At 31.1% G+C, this 23790-nt stretch overlaps 1 protein-coding gene across 1 annotated transcript in view; it reads right to left on the reverse strand.

Moving 5' to 3' along the window:
- Positions 1-915: 915 nt before the first annotated feature.
- Positions 916-23790, reverse strand: part of LOTGIDRAFT_105554 (hypothetical protein) — a gene marked incomplete at both ends in the record, with an annotated part of 35323 nt that continues 12448 nt past the window's right edge. Inside the window, 29 exons of the mRNA XM_009059864.1 lie at positions 916-1104; positions 1301-1441; positions 1710-1857; positions 2101-2261; positions 2492-2549; positions 2615-2749; positions 3778-3964; positions 4233-4380; positions 4580-4726; positions 4907-4973; positions 5242-5316; positions 5461-5520; positions 5679-5795; positions 6010-6181; positions 6603-6843; positions 10431-10607; positions 10787-11047; positions 11589-11700; positions 11968-12278; positions 13388-13490; positions 13638-13953; positions 14142-14235; positions 14481-14704; positions 15003-15100; positions 15573-15661; positions 15991-16137; positions 17288-17420; positions 19122-19222; positions 21412-21540. Coding sequence (XP_009058112.1) covers positions 916-1104; positions 1301-1441; positions 1710-1857; positions 2101-2261; positions 2492-2549; positions 2615-2749; positions 3778-3964; positions 4233-4380; positions 4580-4726; positions 4907-4973; positions 5242-5316; positions 5461-5520; positions 5679-5795; positions 6010-6181; positions 6603-6843; positions 10431-10607; positions 10787-11047; positions 11589-11700; positions 11968-12278; positions 13388-13490; positions 13638-13953; positions 14142-14235; positions 14481-14704; positions 15003-15100; positions 15573-15661; positions 15991-16137; positions 17288-17420; positions 19122-19222; positions 21412-21540 — 4341 coding nt within the window. The remainder of the gene's footprint in view (positions 1105-1300; positions 1442-1709; positions 1858-2100; positions 2262-2491; positions 2550-2614; positions 2750-3777; positions 3965-4232; positions 4381-4579; positions 4727-4906; positions 4974-5241; positions 5317-5460; positions 5521-5678; positions 5796-6009; positions 6182-6602; positions 6844-10430; positions 10608-10786; positions 11048-11588; positions 11701-11967; positions 12279-13387; positions 13491-13637; positions 13954-14141; positions 14236-14480; positions 14705-15002; positions 15101-15572; positions 15662-15990; positions 16138-17287; positions 17421-19121; positions 19223-21411; positions 21541-23790) is intronic.

Below are 23790 nucleotides of genomic sequence, written 5' to 3' on the forward strand. Positions count from 1 at the left end.
TTTGTAGAACTATATCCTATCACTCCTTCATAAAATTCCACATTTATTAGTGGTTTGGATTTCTGATCTTTCGGAATTGCTATCTTTGCAAACAAGAACTTCTACATGTTTCGAATAATGTATGCAATTTTTGGAAGCACCGTTTTTAATAACAACTAACAAAAATTATTATTATTATTACCCAATTAGCTGACAAGCTAGAAATAAAAAAAGACTAAAATAAGAAAAAAGAAACACCACAAAGCTGAGCTGTGTGATTTATTTGAAAGACATATGGTTTTACCATTGCAAAAACATTATTTTTTTCATGTTGTTAAAATTAGCACCATCACAATAATGTCTATATTTCAACCATTAAATGGCTATATAGTTTATTTGGAAGATTATTAATATCTCCTTTTAAGGGTTACTTTCAGTTGTCATAGCAACAAAGTTTTCAATTTGGAGGGTAAAAGGGTCCTCTTGATTTCAATTCAAACTGTGAATATTAAGCACATTTGTTTGAACAAATTGTTACTACTATTCCTCCATGGCTTTCCACTGAAGTCATCACAGAAAAAGGGTTTAATTGGTTTTCACATGGAAAGCACAACAGCCATCTTACATTTCAATTTCAAAGAAGATTTCTCCAAATATTTGCAGATTCAACACAGCACATACAAACAATCATATGAAATGAAAGGAATGTAAAACTGATATATAGTTTGAACATGATAAGGTTCTTATCAGACATTCATGGATTTCACTATAAAATAAATACTGGATTTCATAATCTGCTTTTACAGTCTAAAAGCAGATTTTGGATTTCGTAAGGTCATGTGTCTGCTTTCACAATACAAATTGCACAAATAATACACATTCGTTACCCTGGTGATTTAAGAATCATGTACGTAATGACTATCTCATACTAAACCTTTACACATACGCAATACGACTTGATGGGCCCTCCATGGCAGTAATAACCTGTCCTAATTTGGTTTCTAATTGTTGAGCCTTGGCAATATTATCAGACTCTAAGGCCTCGACGAGTTCGTTACTATATTTAGACACGTAAGTATATAGTTCACGTAAAGCACTAGAAATGTAAAACTTTCCACAAGACATCTGCAAAAGATAAAAATGAATGAATTTAAATGAAGTCATGGCAGAACATTCTTAATCTGAGGATAATCAATTTCAATAATCAATAATCCATTAGAACACAGACCTACACTAGGGCTGAAAGAATAATGACAATATGTGATGGGTTATCCTCCTACTTTAATACTCAATGAGAAAATAAAGTTAAAGCACCACTCACCCGAGATATCTCTGCTAAGTAAGAATTCATATCTTGATCACTAATAGTGGGACTTTCTCTGATATCAGTGAAGTATTTTTCTACTAATTTTCTATAATGGACTATATCTCTTGCAAATAATAACTTATTACTTGGTGAATCCTGTAAAATAATCAATTCTCTATTAGTTACATTAATGCTAAGTTGATAGTACAAGCCAATTTTCATAAAAATATTTATTGTTGGGAACAATGTTAATTATTGATTACAATATTAATTATTGATATAATTATTTATGAATTGTTGAAAAGTACTGCAAAACCGAAAACAAGTTCATCGTAAAAATTTATCTATATTTTTATATGATCTTTACCTCTAAATAATAATTGAAAGCATGAAATAATCATACTATATATTTATTAACACTTACCTTTCCTAGACGATGTTCAGATGTAGAACAACTATCCATAAAAGTTTGAGCAACAACAGACAAACAAGAATCAACAATAAGTGGTTTGTGAATATCAAACACAAAATCAGGATTCTTTATAATATTGATCCAAAATCTTAATGGTAAACTGAAAAAACAAAATGAGAAGAATGTAGTTTGTACAGTTGTGATCAAAAATGTATTTCGGGGAAAAGAATCTTTCAGAAGAGCAGCAGGATGAGGGAAAAGTAAAATTCAATGAACCAATTTCTGAATCAATGAAAGAAAAAACATTCAGACCTAGAATTTCTTAGAAAGAAAGATGTGCGACACTGCAGTTTGCACTATGTCTTATAAAGAGAAATTTGACTAATTATTCAAAAAAACATACCTATTACATTTCCATGTATGTACAACATCGGGATCAGTAATCCCATGATGCTCTGCTGCATCATCAAGGAAATCAAATAAATATTTTATCACAGGTGGTAGATTATAGGTCTGAGTTAAAATAGTTCGGAAGAAATCATCAATATATTTCTGTAGTGTACCCTGAAATTGAAATAAAAGTTGTTTCATTATGGGATGATAAATAATTTTTATTTTCTCAATATGAGTTGGAATACTTATTGAGCTTAAACATGAAAATTGGTAAGTTAAAATCAAAACACATTCATAAAGGTAACATAGTAAAATGACTGTTGTTACTAAGAAATATGAAAAGCACTTAACATTTGACTAAAAATGGAATAATGAAAAAACATAAATTGAAGTGTTCTCACCTTGGTTGAAAGTAATCTAGTCAGGAATATTTCTGATATCATTTTAACTCCTCCATCTCTCTGTTGTACATCATCTTGTTTTACCTAGATAACAGATATAATACTGGTTAGTATGTTGTCCACAAGCCATAGTACTTGTCAGAATTCTGTTCTCGTCTCAGTTCAACTGTTGTCTCTCCTTTACATAAATTCTTATGTGCAGTTAGTATGGCTATTACGTCATTTGTAATAACTGCATATGAAAATGTTGATAATATTCTGAAAGTTACAACAAAACTAAATTGTGGTATAGAAAGCTGATATTGAGCTATATAAAATTAATATAGAATTACAAATTACTTACCAAGTGCCAAACTTTAGCATTATGGTGATCTATATCTGACTTCATAATAGGGAAGGCTGAACTAACCGATAATACTGAATTATCAAGGACACCTGAAATTATAAGTATCTTAATTTTAAGGAATAATAGGGGGGTTAGTGTGAAACCAGATCACCAGATAGACAATAGTAAGTGTGGATAAGATAAGAAATATATACATGTGATAAAGGTGAATTACTTTAGGCCTAGTATCCATAGGCTGTTCCCTTGTGGCGTATTCCCTTGTGACCATGAAGAACCTTTGTTGTGGCCTTGTACACGGAACATGTGGTCTTTTAATCTGGACAATAAACAATGAACTTGTCCATTCTTTTGCAACTGCACAAGATGGAACACGCAATTACAAATACGATATTGCATCTAAACTATTGAAATTTGTTGTCATTATCAATATGATCAATATGACTAAAACTGATTTAATTGAGGAGGTAAGAAGTCTTCAGAGATAAACATCAACGAGGAAAATAAATGCAACAGCGGCATCCTTCTCATCCTCCTGATTTTCAATAGTGGTGTTAATCATAGAGATGAATAAAAACAACAGATTGCAGTTGTGTTTCGGTTTATTTGCTCTCTCATCAACGTTTGTATGCAGACTATTTTTGTTTTTCTATCTTCCCATCGTACATTGCACACGCCTCAAGAGAACACAACACAAGGGAACAGCCTATGGATTCTGGGTCTAATGAGCAATCTTCTTTGTATGAATTTGACCTCCATTGGTTACAATTTGTTATACATGTCTTCAATATATTATATCAAATTGCTGTTGATTAGAGTTGATTATATTTGTAGATTCTGTTTATAGAGAGAGCAGAAGTGAAATTTAAAAGATATTAGTGCAAATATAGCAAAAGTGTAAGGGAAGAAAATGTGATAAACATTTTTCAAAAAGTGAAAAGACAAGTTATGTTTAATGGACTCACCGTTCATAGATTTGATTGTGGTTTGTTTATGACTAAGTGATAAGAAGGCGCCATCTGGAACTCTGTAGAATGATAATGTATTTAGTTTCTTCCAACCATCTTTATGAATCGATGCTCCATCTTCATCATTTAACATAACAGGTCCAACTGGTCCATTTCTCCATTCTAAAATTAAATGTTTTAATTGAATAATAATGTTTGATTTATGCTTCTTAGAAAAAGGTTAAAACATGATCGTCAGTGAGCAAAGACATAAATTATCAGAATGTGCATCATAATAAACAGAATAGACACGCCTGCAACCCCTTTACTGCTAGCTGCTCCAACCTGACAAAGGCAAAACTAATAGGTGCTTGCTGCTTTACACACTAGAATCTTTCAAACTAGTCCATAGAGAATCTAGCTTGGTAAAATAAATATAAGAAAAGCTTACCTAAATCTAAGTCGTGAACAGAAGGTCTATGTGAATAAGACACATTTCTATACATATAGTCCATAATCTTCTCTTTAGCTTGTGTTATGGTATCACAATCTAATACTCTACATGTTATCACTTCTCCTGAATGTTCTACATTTAATGACTGGAAATATACAGATACACAAATCAGAAATACATAAAAAAAAAAATGTGAAAAACATTGCTTATACCATGTGTTGTATGAATTGGTTTTTCATTGGATATAAATTCGAATAAATAATACTATAGTTCAAGCCAGGATAGATGACTGCGTTAAGGGACATAACTCCAGTGAAAGTTTAAAGTACCTAAACTTTACTTACCAAGACTTTAGGTTCTATTTTTTCCCGTAGTAATCTATCTTCTGATAATGAATACCTAGCATCTCCTGTAAATACATCTACTGGTCCTTTCTCCGCTTGTAACTTAATAGCTTTAAATAATATAAATAATGGCGAGCCTGCTTGATCCTGCAATAAAATATATAATGACATAAACATTATGATGGCAGTGGTTGAAAAAGTCATTCCGAATTATATACATTCAGTTTTCCAGACTGTAAATAGACTACAGACCCTCAGAGGGAAAAATGTATTTCAGATAAATTCCTAATTTCTTATGCACATATTTTTAATACTCAATAATTTTACCTTTAAATATTTATATAAACATAATGATAACCAATTAGTTAACATCTTCTCTACAACAGATTCAGTTCTATAATAGAAAAATAATTCAGATTATTGATGTTATTTTACAAGATCATCAAAGTCAATTACATTTTCAATACCTACTCTTTTTGAAACACCAGATGGTTCTGCTCTTTGGAGAAGATATGAGATATGAGATATTGATTAACAGAACTGTTTTGCTTGTACAGATTTTTATTGCAAGTATTAATTTATATATACTATAATATTAAAATAATGTGTTAACCAATGCTATGACACTGCAGTCTGTAGTAATTTGAATAAAGTAATCTCACCTTCTAAGCATTAGTTTAGGATGTCGTCCAGATACTGACTTCTCTAGTAATTCTACCAACAGTGACTTTAATATTCTAATAAATAAATAAATAAATAAATAAACAATAATGATTAATTTTTCTAGTTCATTGGCCTCTTTATAACACATAAATGTTGTTCCAGTCTACATTTTTGCTCACTGATGTGTTTTTTTTTTTTAAAAATGAGATATAACTTACTCTGTGGCATATTCCATGTTACTCTGATAAACTATCATTAATAATGATGCTACATTTACTCTGAAATAATATAAAGATATATTTGATAACTTGGATACTTCATTAGAATATAAGATAAATGATAAAAATGATTTCTAATACAACCTATATATTATGCTCAAACATGTCAACATTTCATTAGTCTTCTTAGGAAGAGTGAAACATGTATTTATACTTACTTGTCCCTAATACTGAAGCCTCTCTGATTCTCTAGAGTTCTAATAAATGTTAATAAAAACAACTTTTTATTCAATAATTGTTGAAACATCTGTAGTCCTTGGTCTGAGAATCGGAATCTACCATTTTTCTGCTGAAAAATAAATTATAAGAATAAACCTAATGTCCTGTTGAAGTTTCATCATTCATAAATAAGATACCATGATTCCCACATGATCTTATGGTTTAATCTTAAAAATCACACATAGAGATCTTGATTTATCAGAACTTGATTATGACAATTCAATTAGATTTATAGAAAATACAATAAAAACAAGTTATCTTTTTGCAGACAAAATTCTTCTACTGAAGTTGGAACTTACCAATGGTGGATGTAAGACAACATGATCAGTCATACCAGGAAATAGTACTTTAAATGTATATGTATGATAGTCCCAGAATGGTATACCACTAGATAATAGATCACCAGTTAAATCAGTCATATCTGTCTGTAACTCAGCAAACGCTGTAAAAATAACAATATGTTATACACTTAAATAAAGTCAAAATTACATCTAATATCTAAATCAACATGAAAGACCCTAATATGTATCTAAAACATCAAATTTGTGTAGTCGGCATAAAATCAGTTACTTCCCCTTGATCAACAGAAAAGATGAATATTATAGTATAACCATCAGCAAGCAATATTGTGATATTGAAACAGATATTTGCCAGGCCAGTTGCTTAGTCCTACTTTTTTATGGTTTTCACAAATACACTAGGTTTCTGATGTCAGTTTTAGTCTCATTTAAATGTGAGATGTCTTGTTCCTTTCTAGTCCAGATAAATGTCAATCATGATTTCAATTCTTGATCACAGAACACAGAAAATCAGACCTTAAATAGGTAACTGTGAATAGTAAATCTTACTGAATCCATTCTTACCTTGTTTACATTCATTTCTGACATTACTCTCTAGATTATCTAACTGTATCTGTAATTTACGGTAAATTCTCTCAGCCTTGGTGTTTTGTCTTCTATAGATTATCAGGATTAATATAATAACTAGCAGGAGGAAGCCACCACCAGCAGCAATTCCTGCTATAGCTTCAAATGGGAAGGAGTAAGATTCAGGTACATCATATTCTACTTTACCAACTTGAAATTTCACATTGTTAATTTGCACCTGAAAATTTAACAAAAACAAAACATTTAGTTAAATGGAAAAGTCTTCATAGCACTTCATGTAATAGCATTCGAAGCTATTGTCATGCACAAGTCTGGGTGATTTTTTCAACATCAAAGGAGATACCCTGGCCAATGAACAGGGTCCTGCAGTAGCGAGCGACCTATAAAAATTTTGTAATTTTTTTGCCACACAAAATTTTACTAGTTAGAAATACCATGTACCATGTTTAGTGTAGTTTTACTCAGAACATCATATCCTGATTAAATACACTTTAATTACAATAAACTTCCTTGACTTTGTGTTCTTATAAAATAGCATTCACTATCATTATAGAAAATAGATCATGACAATATAATTGGCAACAACTCCACATTAATTCTCTATCTAAAATTGTCTTCCATTGTTTAGAAACATTAGTCTCAATGTATGGAATGTGCATCTTAATGAGCAATTCTGCCTGCCCAAGACAATAATGCATGTTTCATTTCATCAACTTTGAACTTGTGTCTTTAACAAAATATTTCCAAAGGGAGAGAAAGTGACAAAGGAACAAAGAAAGTGATATTTAAGGTCAGAAAACATTATATTGTTTAACATGAGGTGTTTCACTAATGTGTTATTTTAGGTTACTTCTTCTACTTTAACAATAGGTTCAACTAGAGAACAGAAAAACAATGCTTATTACAAAAGACAATCTCATGTCAAATTCATATTTCATCAGTATAAATGTTACTTGCATATACAAACACACTGAATGTTAGAAAAATAGAGGAATCCAAATTTGATATTATATAGAAAACATAGCTAGAAGTGGCGCCAGAACAATTTACAATACTTTCTAATGAACTTGTAACTGTTCTAGTATGAATGACAGTTTATTAATAGAATAATTTACAGGAAGGGAAAAGACTTGTGATTTATTGGCCATATACAGAGTTTAACAGGCACATTAACTATAAAATACTAGGTCCCTCCAAATTATCACTTCAATTCAATTGAGATTAATGGCATTCAATTCAATTTGAAATTTGATTATCATTTTTTAAAAGACTATTAAGTGTGTTTTTAATTGTAACAAGTTGTGTAACTCTTGTAAAATAAATCTTTATTTTTCTCCAGCTGACAATCAGAATCAAATTTATTCCAGTTTTTTTTTAGATTAATCAATGGCATTATGATCATTAACAAATGTACTTTTAATTATGTTTTCATTATCATCTAATTTACATTAGAAACAATGAAATTTGTTCCTACTTGGGAATAGACAGACGTAAAGTCCAGGGCGGGTGACTGCTTTCTGCATATTGTCATAATCATTCACACAGTTTGCTGTGAATATTAAATATTCCAAATTGATAATAACAAAATTTATTACGACGACACTAGTCATATCGCTAAACATTTTTTTCATTTCTGGACAATGTATTGAAATAAGATAAATGTTTAAAATATGACTGCAGTGATAACAGGAGTAGAAGGACAATAATCAGCTAGAATTGTTTGACAGTACGAGAAGATAAAACTATCACACCATCCAAACTGTCTGTAAAACATAACTTCCAGGGTTCTGAATGTCAAGGAATCTTTTTACACTTGATAAAGCATGTTTCTTATGAAGTAACCCTATGGTTAAAATATGTTTATCAAGGAGATCTGTTTTATTAATCTATGTTGTCTGGTGACTGATATTAATTAGGATTTCTCTCTAGAACACAATGAGTAGTATAATGATATGCATACAAGCTCCAGATGTCACTATTGTGTAACTTTTAAACAACAAAACATAAAAAGAAATCTGCTTGAATTAAAGCCATTTTGTGATCAACTTATGAATTGATGGTCTCGTTCCAAAATACTGTTCAATCACAGATGATTTGGACACTAAAGCTGTTACTAACTGTGACCTTTTAAACATGGTTAACAAATAATATTAAATATGCACATATATGTAAACAGTGAGGGAATTCTTTATAATTTCTCTTAAGGACAGACTTTTATTCAATTAAGTACAGTTTACAGATTAAAACACACAGCTAGCTAGTTCTGTATCAAGTGAGTTTAACATTAAACTGAGTATCAACAAGATTTACACTCTTTGTTTTTTAACATCAACGAGTCCCGTGAGGCGTATCTGATCCTTTCTGAAGGCATCTGACCTCATTGTTACGACACATTATGACCCCCATTCAACATCTAAATATGCCAGGATTTTATTGTCATGTATTTGAAGATTTCTTAGAGTCCCTTTGGCCTCCTAATCAACACTCAGTATTAGCTAATTAGAAATTTTTAATTAATCATTGGATAACACACATGGCCATCCATTTCACAATTCATTAATTTTTAGAAATAGAATTCTTTTTTGAAGACCAAGAGATTGTCATATCAGTTATCTCATGGGACATCAAAGTTATTTAATTTTTTCAGAATTCATTTGACAAAGTTAATTTCGATAAATTTATTTAAATCACCAGTTCCAGAAAGTTTTGATGAATTCATGGGAGAATTGGAAAGTATTGTCAAATGTTCTCAAGGTCTTGAGAAATCTGACATATATTCCTCTCTTCTCAGTTTTTAATCTATCAATTGCCTAACCATACATACAAATATTTAATTCTGCTCCATTTTGCAACAAAGGCTCAATCTGGCTTATTTCTTAGCTAAACCACTTCCTTCAGGTATAATTTCAAACTAGAAAAAACTTCGTCAGCAAACAATCAGTTCAAAGAATCCACAACAATGCTTAGAATCTGTAGTGACCTAGATCTAGAGGCAATGATAGAAACCATGAAAGTTATGATAATTCATATTGAGAATCATTACAATGTCTATATCACATGATTGCCTAGACTCTTAACTAAATATTCACAATATACATAATTCCATGTAAATAATCACATTTTTTAATCTACTACAGGGCCAGGGGATATAAGTTTATCAGTTTTATAGGACATAAATGAGGATATTCCTATGAATTTTTCCTCCAAACATCTACGACCAACATAGTGGTTACGGGTTGAAATCCTACACCAGGACACTTTTCAGAAGCACCAGCTATGGCATCAGATTTTTTCATATGTTTTGGAGGATTCAAACCCATGTCACCTTATTGCCAACAATCTAACATTTTACTAACTGTTACTGTGGGGTCAGTTGCTTGTAAGCAGGCTGAAAATCAATTAGTTTAAAGATGGGTTTCCTTATTTTTTTACAGTCAAACTAAGCAAACTATTTGATTAATTGGTGTTTCTAATGAATCATCATGTATTCTTAATCATATCATTATGTTCTTATTGCATATAAGTACCAGTTTTAAGCAATAATAAAATGTCCATGTATGTACAGTCTAGATAAACAAAAAAGACTTTTTGACCTTTTGTGATCGGTCACTCATTGGAATTCTGCTGGTAATTCTCTTCTAATTTAGCTAATTATGAATTATTAAAGGACATGTGAGACAAACTGGTATTTTTCCAAGTCATTAGAACACCTTTACTTTCTATTCATATAAGTATTAGCATTTTTATATTCAAAAATGAAGATAAGTGAACCCATCTTTAACAATATTAGACCAAAGAACTTACTGTAACAACAGGTAATCCATCCCCTTTCTTCACTTCTACACCATCTCCTTTATTTGGTTGTGTTGGTGGTGGTAAACACACAATCTGATTGGATGATAGAGTAGTCACATTACAGTGTTTTCCACCAATCATCACCTTGACATCATCTTTATCAGACGCTTCTGTCAGGTCACGACCCTAGATATAAAAATTTATATAAGTGTTGTGAAAAAACTGATTATAAATTATATCAACTATTAAGATGTAAAGGTGGAAGATTTTAGAATAAATATATGGAAATATTGCACCAATTGCAACCAGAAATACTGTGTTCAGAAATTCTCAATTGGCATAGTCATGTACATGCACACACTTACCTCAATAATCAGCATCTCTCCTTTAAATGTTTTGATGTTGCCTTCTTCAGTAAAATTATGGACCACAGGATCAGGAAAATAGGTTAGTATATTTCTCACTCCAGCACCAGTCAAATTAGTTAGAGATAACACACCATCCATATTGAATCCTAGTTGTACTTTAACAATTGGAGTAGACCGTTTACTTCTCACAACATTTCTCATTGGAGGTAAAGGTGGGGTGGGACATTTAATCATTGAGGCACTAACAGATTTGCACAACTGTAAAATAACAAGAAATACAATCAAAATGTGTACACTGCACTATTTATTTATGACTAGTTCACAGTTAGGATTTCTTGTAATTGTCATCTTACAAAGAATTTGTAAGGAGTGATAGGCTTACTACAAGAGTGAATTCTTACATAGCTAAAAGTTTGAAATTGTTTCTGTTTCAAATACAAAAGACATGATTGGACATTTCACACTCATTACTAAGATAATGGAGATGAAAGATGAAATATAGATATTATAATATATACTGTGTATACTCCTATATGTAACTATTGTCTGAATAAACAAAACTCCATTAACTCTTACATACACATCAATGATTAGTGTCGGCCATTTTCTCTAATAATACTCAATTTATGACATACCAAATCAGTTTTAATGGTCAGAATAAGAGCCCAGACTAAATTACTTTTTGATGGAATATTTTCAATTTTTACCCAGGTCTGACCTCACTAGACGTGATGTAATTAACAATAAAATTTACCAGACAAAATGTAATTAATATCAATATATAACTGTCTGTACTTACCGTGGGATTAGTGACTTCATAATCTCCTCCTCCAGTAGGAACATACGCAAACATCTTTGGTTTCTGTATACAATCAAAGTTTGATCCCTCCACGTTTAAATAACGCCCACCACTGTTAAAGAGAAAAATGAATGTCATTAGGAGAGAAGAACTGGTTCAGAATGTCTCTTTGTTACTTTAAGAACTCTAGATCCTTCTGAGAAATGACTTGCTCTACTTCCTATTCACCCTTGATTGGATCAAAACATGTTAAAACTAATTAAAAAGAATTGATATTTCACTTTTTTTGGAAACCTTTCAAAACTGGCACCCATCTTGCCTTTTTCTTCATAATACTTGTATAGTATCAGATGAAACTTCACTATAAAAAATTATTTACCTTGCTATACTTTTTCTAGGATGAATTCTGGTGATAATAGGATCAGGTTTATATATAAAATCTCTATTTAACGTAAACACTTGACCATCATAATATAACTTAATAGGACTTTTACGTTCTGGTTGCTGAACTTTGGTGGTTTGACAGATGAGATGTGTTGAGGTGACACTACCTCTATCTACAGCACAGGGAGCATTACCAAAACTAGCCTGTATACTTCCACCAGTATTTAGATCTCTACCAGTTATAGTTATTAAAGATCCTCCAGATATTGGACCATGACTTGGATGGATTTTGTCTAATCTTGGACTCTGAAAAATGGAAGAAATTTATAAATTGTAAATAAAAGCAACAGGCTGTTTTTGTGGTTTCAATGAAAATGATTCAGATGCTCACAAAAAAGTTGTGAACAATTGATGGTCAAATATTAGTGTTGAAACGGTTAGTGAATTTGTTACCCGGTTAATTACTAACGATGATAAAAGGAGTCAATCTCACAATTAACTAAACTAGAATAAGTGTAAATGAGTACCCAGGAAGATTTTGGCTAGTTCCCCGCGAAATGTTGGTACAAATCGACAGATACCAAACAGAAAGATTAGGAGTGAGCCTGACAAGAGTTCAGACGGACTGGTGCAATTGTCACTCATTGCTACAGTCTCTAACAGATCAAAGGTTTTTTTTGTGGGGTCAGTGTAATGAGTGTATCTCATTGAAGTCGTCGCGAATCAGTGTACAGGTTCCACAACTGGTATAAAACTATTGTCTCAATGAATCCGTACTCATGAATATTAATAAGCTTGAAGCTGATTGACAGGCAAGAAGAAACAAACAGCTAATTACAGGAGATTTACTAAAAAGTAATACGACCTTTATTACTGTTTTATTCAACAAAACTTATTCAAACACTAGAACATGCGTTAAAAAAGCTTTGTTACATTTCCTTAATACAATAAAAATAATAACAAGATTCAACGAACCGTGGCACGTGCCGAACGTCTGATAATGATTACAGTGCTTTTTTGTTTATCTTATTAACATAACGGTGCACACAGAGGCTTGATAATCTTGACTACAATTCTTGCAACTCATTGTTGTTTTGATAAATGATACTCTATCTTGATTTATTTATTTATTATTCAATCAATAAAGATGTTTATTTATTAAAGACTCATACAGTGACAAATTTTCTGTCAAAATTGCTCTCTTTTTACTTCTTATAAAATTGACGGTTAACCGATCATCTCAAATCAGACCCGGCTACCTGTGAAATACTACCCGAAATCGGTTAACTGATTAACCGTTCCAACACTATCAAATATAGCCTTACAATCATACACAGTGACCTTTGTTTCAGTAGTGAAAGAAGCCTTCAAGCTTAATATATGACAAATAATTGACAAAAAAGCCTAATACTTACCCTATATGAGAAGTTTTCAGAATAATTGGCTACAATACCACTAACTGAGATCTGTATAGGACCACTAGTTACTGACCCTCTCCAATCAGCTCGACAAACAATTCTATAAAACAAAATTCAATAAAATAAGATAAATACACCTAATGAAAACAGCTACCCCAGTATATTGTAATATATATCCAAACGAAAAAAATTTAAGAATGTAACTTGAGGATGATAGTTAAAAAATACCAGATTTTCATGAACTTACTTTCTAGATGGTGAATAAAGATGGCGATATGGAATACATTTAACATTGGCAACAGTAACAGTATTTTCAATATCTTCAAACTTGGCTCCTAAATTAGTTCCTTCAATAGTGATATTAGTTCCTCCATGTATAGGTCCCGACATTGGCCACACTGATAGAATCCTGGGAGCAGGACATGATGATACTGCTGGTAGAGGACATTTAGTCATATAGTGACACCCATCTCCACACCAGCGACAATTTAAAAATGGTTTAGTATAGTTGATGTTTATACATAGACCACATTCACTGTTGGCCATTACACTGCATTTGTAGACTTTAGCTGAAATACAGAAGAACAAATATTCAATCAACACAGAATGCCAACTGCAGCTTAAGGACTGTATTGAATTGTATTATTTGTAAGCAATATTGGAGCCATTTGGAAAAGCATTTGAAAATCGTCATTACGTTTCAGATGCCACATATTTATGAAATGAAATCAAGTCTTAGACCCAAACTTACCTGCTAAATATGAAGTTGATTCTAACACAAAATCGTTTCCCCAATAAACTGATAGCTTAGCATCTAACATTCCTTTCTGAGCATTGTAATGGATCTGTAATACAAGGTATAAAAGATATTTATTTATACCACTAATATGGATTAACAAATTCAAATGATGGTGATGACCCTGAGGAACTAGAGATTTCCTTAATTCCTTTGCAATTTAATAAAAAATGACAGCAATATATCCTTCAAACTTCATGCCCTGTTTTTCTATACAGCAAAATTCATTTTTAGAATCATTACCTTCAGACTGAGTTAGCTATCTGGCAATGAAAAATAATCCACAAATGTTACCTTTGGCATATTACAAGTAATATGTCTATCATCTAGTCTTTCAGCTTGAGCTTCATATATTCTCTCTCCAGTATCTATTTCACACCGGTAATTACTGTGAGTTGGTTTGAGGACAGGGAAATTATAACCTTTTAATAAAACAACTCTAGTCACATCTACTGGTATATATACATCACCAGTTTGTTCTATATCTATTCTCGGACAGTGTAGAGCACCTCGTACACCTGGTTTACTACTCTGAAAATATCAAAGAAATGAAGTTTAAGGTACAGTTATATTCAAACTCAATCACTGATAATAAAAATAAACTTTGTTGCTAGAACATCAAATACATTATAGAACAATACTCTTATTCAGTTCACAGCTCATTGCTATTATAATAATTTCTGTGTTCGTTCGTATTTGCAAAATTTTGGAAGTCGTGAATTTGATATGTCTGTTTGACATATTATGGTGCTTTCATATGCATTGATCAATGCACACTGCAATTATATACAATACAGTAACTTACCCCTTTTCCACGAATAATCTGATCATTACAATGTTTACTATCATGATAACAACCATTATCATATATACACCAATCACATTCAAACTCAGAATTAGTACATGTTGTACAACTGTAATTACAATCAAATATTGATTAATAAATGATGTACAACTAGGATGATTGTGAAATATTCATTTATAAATAAAATCAAAATTTCATATACTACTAGAATTAGCTGATTATGCCTTTTTGTATCCTTTGCATTCTTAAAACAGAACTGGCGCCAGGAGTGCTTCCAAGAAACTGTTACTCATCTAAATATGGCAAGTGATGCTACCACAATTATGCATGTGCCAAAGTCTTTAATGCCAAATATCCAGATAAAAAAAACATAAAACAGAGTTTCAAATATAAAGGAACCAATTTTATTGCAACTATTGGATGAAAAAAAAAGAAAAAGGAAGAGCGTTCAATCTCCAAAACTAATCAGAAATGGAATTCCTTATCCTAGTACTTTTGATCACAAGTTTCCAAACAGAAAAGAAATACTGATTTAAAAGTCAATTTCAGAGAAAAGCCGTGGAAAGACAACAAAAACTCACTCTTTGAAGTTGGTACAATTGTAAAATGTAAACGGCTTTGTAACAAAGAGTTTTCCAGTTTCACTTGAATTCAAGGCTAGAGTAATAGTCTTTGAACCTGTAAATAGGAAAGTTCAATTACATGAAGAAGTCAATTTCTACTTCCAATATTTGAAACTTATTTGAAAGAGGAAATAAGTTAAGCATCAATTCCCATTGCCACTACATATACATGTATCTAAAGACTTGTTTTGACATTTAGGAGTTCTAATAAGAAATAAATACAAATATAAGCCACAGAGCTAGACAGTTTTTATAAAATACTGATTTAAGTGACATAATCTATGAGGTAATAGTAATAAATCATATTCCAATTCTAAATCCAGTAAAAAGTTTCTTTAGACATCTAATTTAACCAGCGACATCACTTACCTTCTACAGTCAATGAGGCACCAATCTTTGAAAAGTCTGGAGTGGCACATTTGGCACCAAAATACCACATTTCAGCTGGGGAGTTCCAATTTAACTCTTGGTAAACACAGCTATAGGTACTAGTCTGAGGCAATTGAGGGATTGTCAGATGAAGCTATAAACAAATGAAGGAATAAAAAGTCAAAAAAGTAAGATATGATACATGATGAATAAACATTTTTTTAATAATTTTTTTTCATGGAATTGTAGATTCTGATTTGAAATTGAACTTTAGTCTATATTTTAGAGAAATTCTGAAAGAAATTGATTGGACATGTTTGTAGTTCATGCTGACATTTAGAAATTCTACAACAATCCATTTCTTTTAATAATATTTTTGATGACATTCACAAATATCAAGCCATTTTTCTTTAATCCGATTTCTTTCTTTAAAATTTTGATAAATCTAAAAGAAAACTTTTTTTAAATGAAAGAAAATCCCTCGTATTAAGTCCAGTAACACGAAAAGGATAATTTACAAAAATCTGTGTATTTCCACATAGGGTGCTTGTCTAACATTTTCAAACAAACAAAACAGAAAAGAATCCAGGCCTTAATGTGACTAAACCAAAGATAGTTTGTAGAAATCAGTTCAATTGAAAGAACTATTAATGTCTTCAAGAGCTCAATTGCATGTGTTTACTTTTTCAGAAAAGACATTTTTTTCTTTAAATAAACATGCACAGGGTCATAATAAACCATCCATTCGAAAACAGCACCCAAAGTTTCAATGCACTCTTAACCGAGTCCACCCAATATTGTTTGCTTCCGCCCAAGTTCCTGCAAGTTTGTTTAATGTCACAATTCCTGGTAAGATGTTTGATTTCTCGCAGGAATAGTAAACAAGAGATAGAATTATCATAAATATGTCAAACTTGTTGTGACTTGAACAGTCTGTAATTTAGAACATATGTAACATTGTTTGACAAGTTTACTTTCAATTTATACATATATTTGATTCAATACAATTTGGTAATATTATCAGACGAATCAACTGTATGGTTAAAATAGACTGTATAGTCTAAACATTTTTGTTATTTTCCATTAATAAATCCTAATTACACACACATATACATAATAATATTAACAAAAAAAATTTCTTTTAAAATAGTGCTCATATATATATGTATATATTAATGCTTCTTTAAGAAATGCATTGGTATCTTATTTCATTTTAAGAAAAGTATCGTCATTTCACCTCTTTCCATCATTCATTCTACCTCTTGATTCACTTGTTACAGTAAAGTTGTGGAGAAAAGACTTACCTCTGTTACAGTGGTTACAGATGTTGTTTTAGGTGTGATATTGGTGATATAAATACATTGATTAGAACTACCATGTAACCATCTAGATTGTGTTGGATCTCCAGAATTAGGACAAGAATTCTTCAAAGTACATCTAAAATAATCAAATTATGTGACTGTTCAACAATACACTTTGTGAAACGAACTTGAGAACTAGATCAAAATCGGCAAAGCATTGTCTCCATGAACCGAATAAAGTATTAAAGTTCATTTGGAACTGATCAAGAATATCATGAATTGTCATATACAAAATGGAATGCCTAAATGACAATAGTGTGAATGTAACACACTGAATCTTGTTATTTAAAACAATGAAAATGGTTTCTTCTTGAGAAAATGATTGAAGTTGCTGCAAAAACATTACATAAAAGAATTTATCATCTTATAGTTATAGCTTTCATTATAATTTCATATAGTCTCAAATCAAACAAAAAATTTGAAAAAAAGAGTCACTCTTTGATAAAACAATGATTCCTACTAAAAGCTTGATTTTTATAAAGAATTTATTGATGGTTAAAATCTCATTTTGTGAAAACCATAAAAACAGTCAAATTATAGTAATTTTCCTTCATTTACATCATTTGAAAGCTATCTGGATAAATAGCGATTTTCCTGCAAGATTAAAACTAGAAGAAAAGGGATCATTATTTATTGGAAACGTAAAAAATAATAAGCTCTATTGATTTTTATCACCTTCTAGCTATAAAAGAGATTTAAAGGCAAGTAACCAATAGACTTGAAAACTGGCTAATAGGCTTTATTTCTTGAAATAACCTTTCCTTTTGCCGACAAATTATTTCAACTTAATTCCCCCACAATGCCTGCTCAAAAACAATCAATACATCATTTCCTGTTTTCAAATATTTAAGTATTTAAACAATTTTTTTTGTATTCTGTATATATAATAATATTAAATTTGATTGTGGCAAAGATATCTGTGATAAGACTAAAATAGTCAATTACACACTTTCAACTTCTATAATAATATCTTTATGTTCGACAAGCCTGCTGCTGCTTTTTAGCCCATTTAATTTCTTATATGTTTTACAAAACATTTTCCAGAAAAATGTTTTCCATAGTGCCTACAGAATACATACTTTCTGTACATGTAGTTTCATTTTCAAATTTCAAACTTTGTTTAATTTCCATTTGATATGGACCTATATTCATATCATGATATTATGAATCAATAATTATACTCTGAAGTCAGAGACCCTTTCAAACCTTCAATGCCAGAGAGTGGTAATATTGACCTCCATTACTTTTAGTCATATTCTCAAGAAAGTAGATCCATCATTCGCGATAATCACCAACAAAAATCATTTAAAAAAAGAAAAATCTTTTCTCTAACAGCAGACTTGTTGATATGAAGAAATTATTAAAAGAATTATCTATAAGAATTATATGTCTGAATTCCGTGCCGTAAGATAGAAATTGACAGTTAGCGTGAAGATTGTAAAATGTAGGAGATATTATAATGGAAAAACTTTCTTCTATTGATTTGCTATTTAAGTGTATCAAATCCCCCAAGTGTCATGTTCATTTTGTTGTGTCCTTTTTTCTTTGGTCTTGATTCCAAATGGATTGTACTTTAACCCAATGATTTAGATTACCATGACAACAATGAACATAAACTTTGTATTTCAATACAAGTCTATAGAAATTTAGAAATATTGGTCTGTCTCAGCACCACTGAGTCAACCCATATTGAAAACTGGCCAATGTCTTCACTGAAAACTAAAGTAACGTAAAACAGAGACAAGAGACAATATTAATTCAAATGTTGTGTACATACCTTTTTTCTAAGGAACACCAGCCACAATAGGGATCTCTGTCAGATAGACAATTATTACATAATTTATACTGGCCACAATCTTGTACTTTTAATTTGGTCACCTGAAAAACAAGGAACAAACCATTAATTTCAATACAGCTATACAAGACACCCATACAAGACATGTATGATATAACTTGATATATCAGAGGATTTGCTATTTCTTTTTCTGTTTTTATAACATTTTAACATGTAATACAACGTAAAACAAGTTTTAGTCTAAAATATGCTTGATGGATGCATTAATTTTTGATGGTTTAAAATATCTTTTGAAGTGAGATTCTTAGGTTTGACAAATAACTTGACAGTGAAGCCATATTTAATCTGCTTGTAACAAGACTGTCACATCAACAAATACTTCACTTACAAAAACCTCAACATTTCAATTTCCGTATTGTAAATCAGATGTCATGTGTAAATCTGCTCATCATGGAATATATTAATCCATTGGCTTAAAGCTTTCATAACTCTCATATCACCATGATACCAGTAAAAAACAAGAGTTAATACTGTGTCAATAAGTTCACTACATGTGGTTGCAATGCTTTAAGAATATTGCATGCATTGTCACAGAAGCTTACATTATGATGGAATGACATCAGAAACGTGACAAAAGTGCTTAAAATCTCTTGTCTTTTATAACACTATAGATCTAATCTAATTTAACCTTACTGTTTCCTAAAAATTCAGTTATGTTTTTATAATTCCGTTCATTTTTTGGTTTGCTCAGACTATTTTTTGCAGAATTTTTTCACACTGTCTTCCAAATAACCTTTCGAATTCCTAATACAAATTTTCATCCAATAGCCAAATCCAATGATTCAATCTGATAGATTTGAAATTAGGCCATCAGTTTCAGACCACTTCAAAATACTTTGCATGATTAAACTTCAAAATCATTCTGTCCTCATTAACAACTTCCCTTGGTTTGTGATTTGTTGAAAGTTTTTGCGATTTAAAATTAGTGGAGAAATTTCAACCTTCACTAATTGACTTCAATGAATCAGATGTAGTGTGACAACAAAGAAGATATGGCCAGGAATTTACGAAGCCAATTAGTCAGTAGGGAAATTTTACAAAAATACAAATGAAGGTTTATTTTCTCTTAAACTATGTGGCTGTGGGCAAGTAATGTCAAGTTTTTTCAACATTTTAATTAGAGTTTCACTAGCGGAATCTGGCTTCTTCTCAAATTTTCAAAGTCTTCGTTAGCAAATCTGCCAATTGACTTTTTTACACAGTAGTTGACAATATCATTAAAATATTTCACGTGCCAAACCCCAGAATTAGCCCCTAATTAACTTCCATCTTAAAACGCTTCTTTTTTTTTCTCGTGTATCTAATGAAATTCCCTCAAGATAGAAATAAACGTGTTAATTTGAGACTGATGCAACTAATTCTCTCCATTCTTAATTCTGCCAGAAGCCATTATGCCATGACAGAATGGACATCCAAGCTGGCACGGAATTAACTAACCTTTTCTACCTCTTTGTTAACAGGTATAGCTCCAAATATGTGACACAAAAGTGCCTGCCTCACATATTCACTACTTCCAGGTTTTATTTTATGGCGACGGAATTAGACTAAGTATGGAAGGAAATTTGTTAATTAGTAACCTTTCATTTCTTTCAGATGACCACATCTCCTTAATAAAAGAGTTCTTCTGATTATGACCAATTTATTCCCATGTGGGCCGAAAAAAGTAGTTTGGCCTTAAGGAGATCACATATTTCGAGTGAATTCTTTAAGTTGGTTAGCTACAAGACACCATTGTTGGTTGAATGGCGTGATTTAATTATGATGTTGGAAACAAAGGGACATAGCTACAGGACACAAAGTGATCTGTCGACATCTTATAATATTTCTCTTCTTTTAAGAACATGTCTGCTACTCAGGTCATTTTTTTCAATCATTATTTCATCTATTTTAACTACGTGTTTGAGGGGAAAATGAAATTATGTCAAGAAGACAATTGGATGAAAGCAGACGGATTAAACAAGGGTAGAAAATGACTTCTGGCTATAGAGATAGTAGTCTGATAACTCTGATCTAATTATCTATGTTAATTGAATATTTCATATAATTTAAAAGATACTTCTACGCCAAGAACTGGGTTTTTCTTTCAATCTTTACAGCACAAGAGATAGAAGTAGGCACAGACACCCAGAAATAAACCAATCCAAATTGGATTTTGATCGAGTTTGCTTTAAAAACAAAAGGTAGCAAAGAGGCATACCATGTACAAACTTACATTTGTTTCGGTCATAACATAAATATTTTCATGAGCTGTATCAAAAACCATATCCTGTTTGACAGCACTGCCTTTATCAACAACGACCGATGAGTATTCTCTAGCTTTTACATCATTTTCCACTACAATCTGAAATAGAAATTGTTACATTGACACCTGATTTCACCATACAATTTGGCTCTCACTTGTATAAAAAATAATTTTAAGAGAACATCCTCTGGTAAGGTACTAGTATGATTTATAGGAACAAATAACAAATTTTAAACAGGGAATTAACAGGAAAAATGAAAAGGAGTGATCATCTGGAATTCAAATATCACAACATGAGTTCAGGTCAAAAGTTTGAATGAATTGATTTCTGCTCGTAATTATCCCAATTATATCAACTGTGTAACTAAAGAGAAATTGTCCAGTCTCTTCATCTTTTAGCCTAAAAGGAAATTAATACCAAAACCAGGAAATGATTCATAATTTCATTGTACTGATATTTTCTGATAAAAAAAATCTGCCAATAATTTTCATGCTTTGAAGCTCAAAAATAACAATTTAAATTGTTTAATCATTATTCTGCAGGAAGCAATCACTTTCAAATGGTTCAAAGAAAATTTCAGGTCAGATCTGATAATTATGGTTGCAGGAATGATTTCTTTTTATTTCATCCCTCTAGGGTGAAACGGAACTACAGGATCAATTTCATCTAACAGCAATTTACCAATTCCTTTACCCCCAAAACAAATAAAACAGTTTGCTTCTTTCTAGATTATTTTCTTTCTAACGAGTTTCAGTAATTACGCAGAATAAAAATATATCTTCACATCACTCAATTCTTTTGCTTAAAAATTACTAATTTGTTGCAAGATGGACTGATAAAGAAAAGTACATGTAAAGTGTATGTGAAATGTAAGAACATTATTTGAAACAAATTTGCATTTACTATAAGATGACTCTTAAGTTACTACTATTTAAGACCTAAATGCCATTAGAAGACCTTAAGACCCCAGCAAATTAAAAGTACCGAAAGATGATGCCAACACATTAGACAGTTAGGGAGGATATAATTCTGTCTGAATCTGGATATGAAAGAAGTTGTGTTAGTTTCTTATTCTATTTATGATTTTATCCATTTATACATGTAGACTTTCCGGTAATATTTTCACTTTTTACCAAGATGAATTTCACATTTTCTTTGAACTGTAAGCCATAAATTTAGCATTATTGATTGAAAAATTGAAGAGAATGTTGAAAAACAGACGATAGACTATCATTAAATGACTATTTATCAAATTATTGTTCCGACAGACATCTTAAAACGATCAGAATATAGAAGTGATTAAAAGGATCTATTGAAGAGTACAGGAGACATATTTTTAAATCAATATATGAAGCCAGTAAAATTTTATGCCTGTATGATTCTCTTAGATTCACTGTGGAAATTGATCGCATTAAATTCAATCATTTACAAAACCTCTGAGACATGATTATGCCTTATGTCTTCATTAGGTTTTCAAGTTTTTTAGGCTGTATATATTCATGGATATTAACATCAAGCGTCTTTCAACGGGGAAATTTTATTCACATCAGTACTTCAATATGGCAGACAATTGTCTGTAAATGACTTGTTGTAAATGATTAAATAAGTCAGGCATATTGAACCCAAGACTATATCTGAAATACAATAATGCATGTAGGTTTTTATAAAAGTAGGAATCATGTATGTTAACTGTTTTAAGCTATACATTTGGGAATATTGAATTTTCATGTAGCCTTTCTAACATGAAAAATAAAGGTTAAATCATGAAAGATCTTATGTCTAAAAGTGTTATGGTAAGATCAGTATTTTTAAGAAAGAATTCTTTACTGTATTTACTGAGCCTTTAGATGAAGTCAAGGATATAAAGGAATGGGTTACAAGTCAAATTATGGGCACCTGATTCAGGGCATCTTAATTACATGCTGAATATATATTCATCACATAGTTTTATCAAACCAATTGCCATCAGCATACATGAAACTCTCATACTGAGCAGTACATGAATATATAAACAGATGTAAGAAATGCTTTTTAGGTTTAAATAAGGATTTTTAATCAACAATTCTTTAATCTGTAAGTGAAGCTTCCAAGTTTATTGAAGCTTCAAGAGTAAAGTCAAATATACTTCTCCAGCATTGTAATTGGAAAGCTTTTCTAATAATAGTAGTGGAACGTGTTTAATGAAAGCATCAAAAGGAAATACTGGTCGTCAGTGACTTGTAATTGTCTGTGCATGACTGGTCGTTCAGGAAATTAACTTTATGAAGAAGCATATATATCAAAATATAATTCCATATTTTCTTCTCCAATATACAGACAATGGCAATAAATTATTAAAATATGATAGG

This window comes from Lottia gigantea (genome assembly GCF_000327385.1).
Source record: "Lottia gigantea unplaced genomic scaffold LOTGIsca_4, whole genome shotgun sequence".
In the NCBI taxonomy this organism is placed as follows: domain Eukaryota; kingdom Metazoa; phylum Mollusca; class Gastropoda; family Lottiidae; genus Lottia; species Lottia gigantea.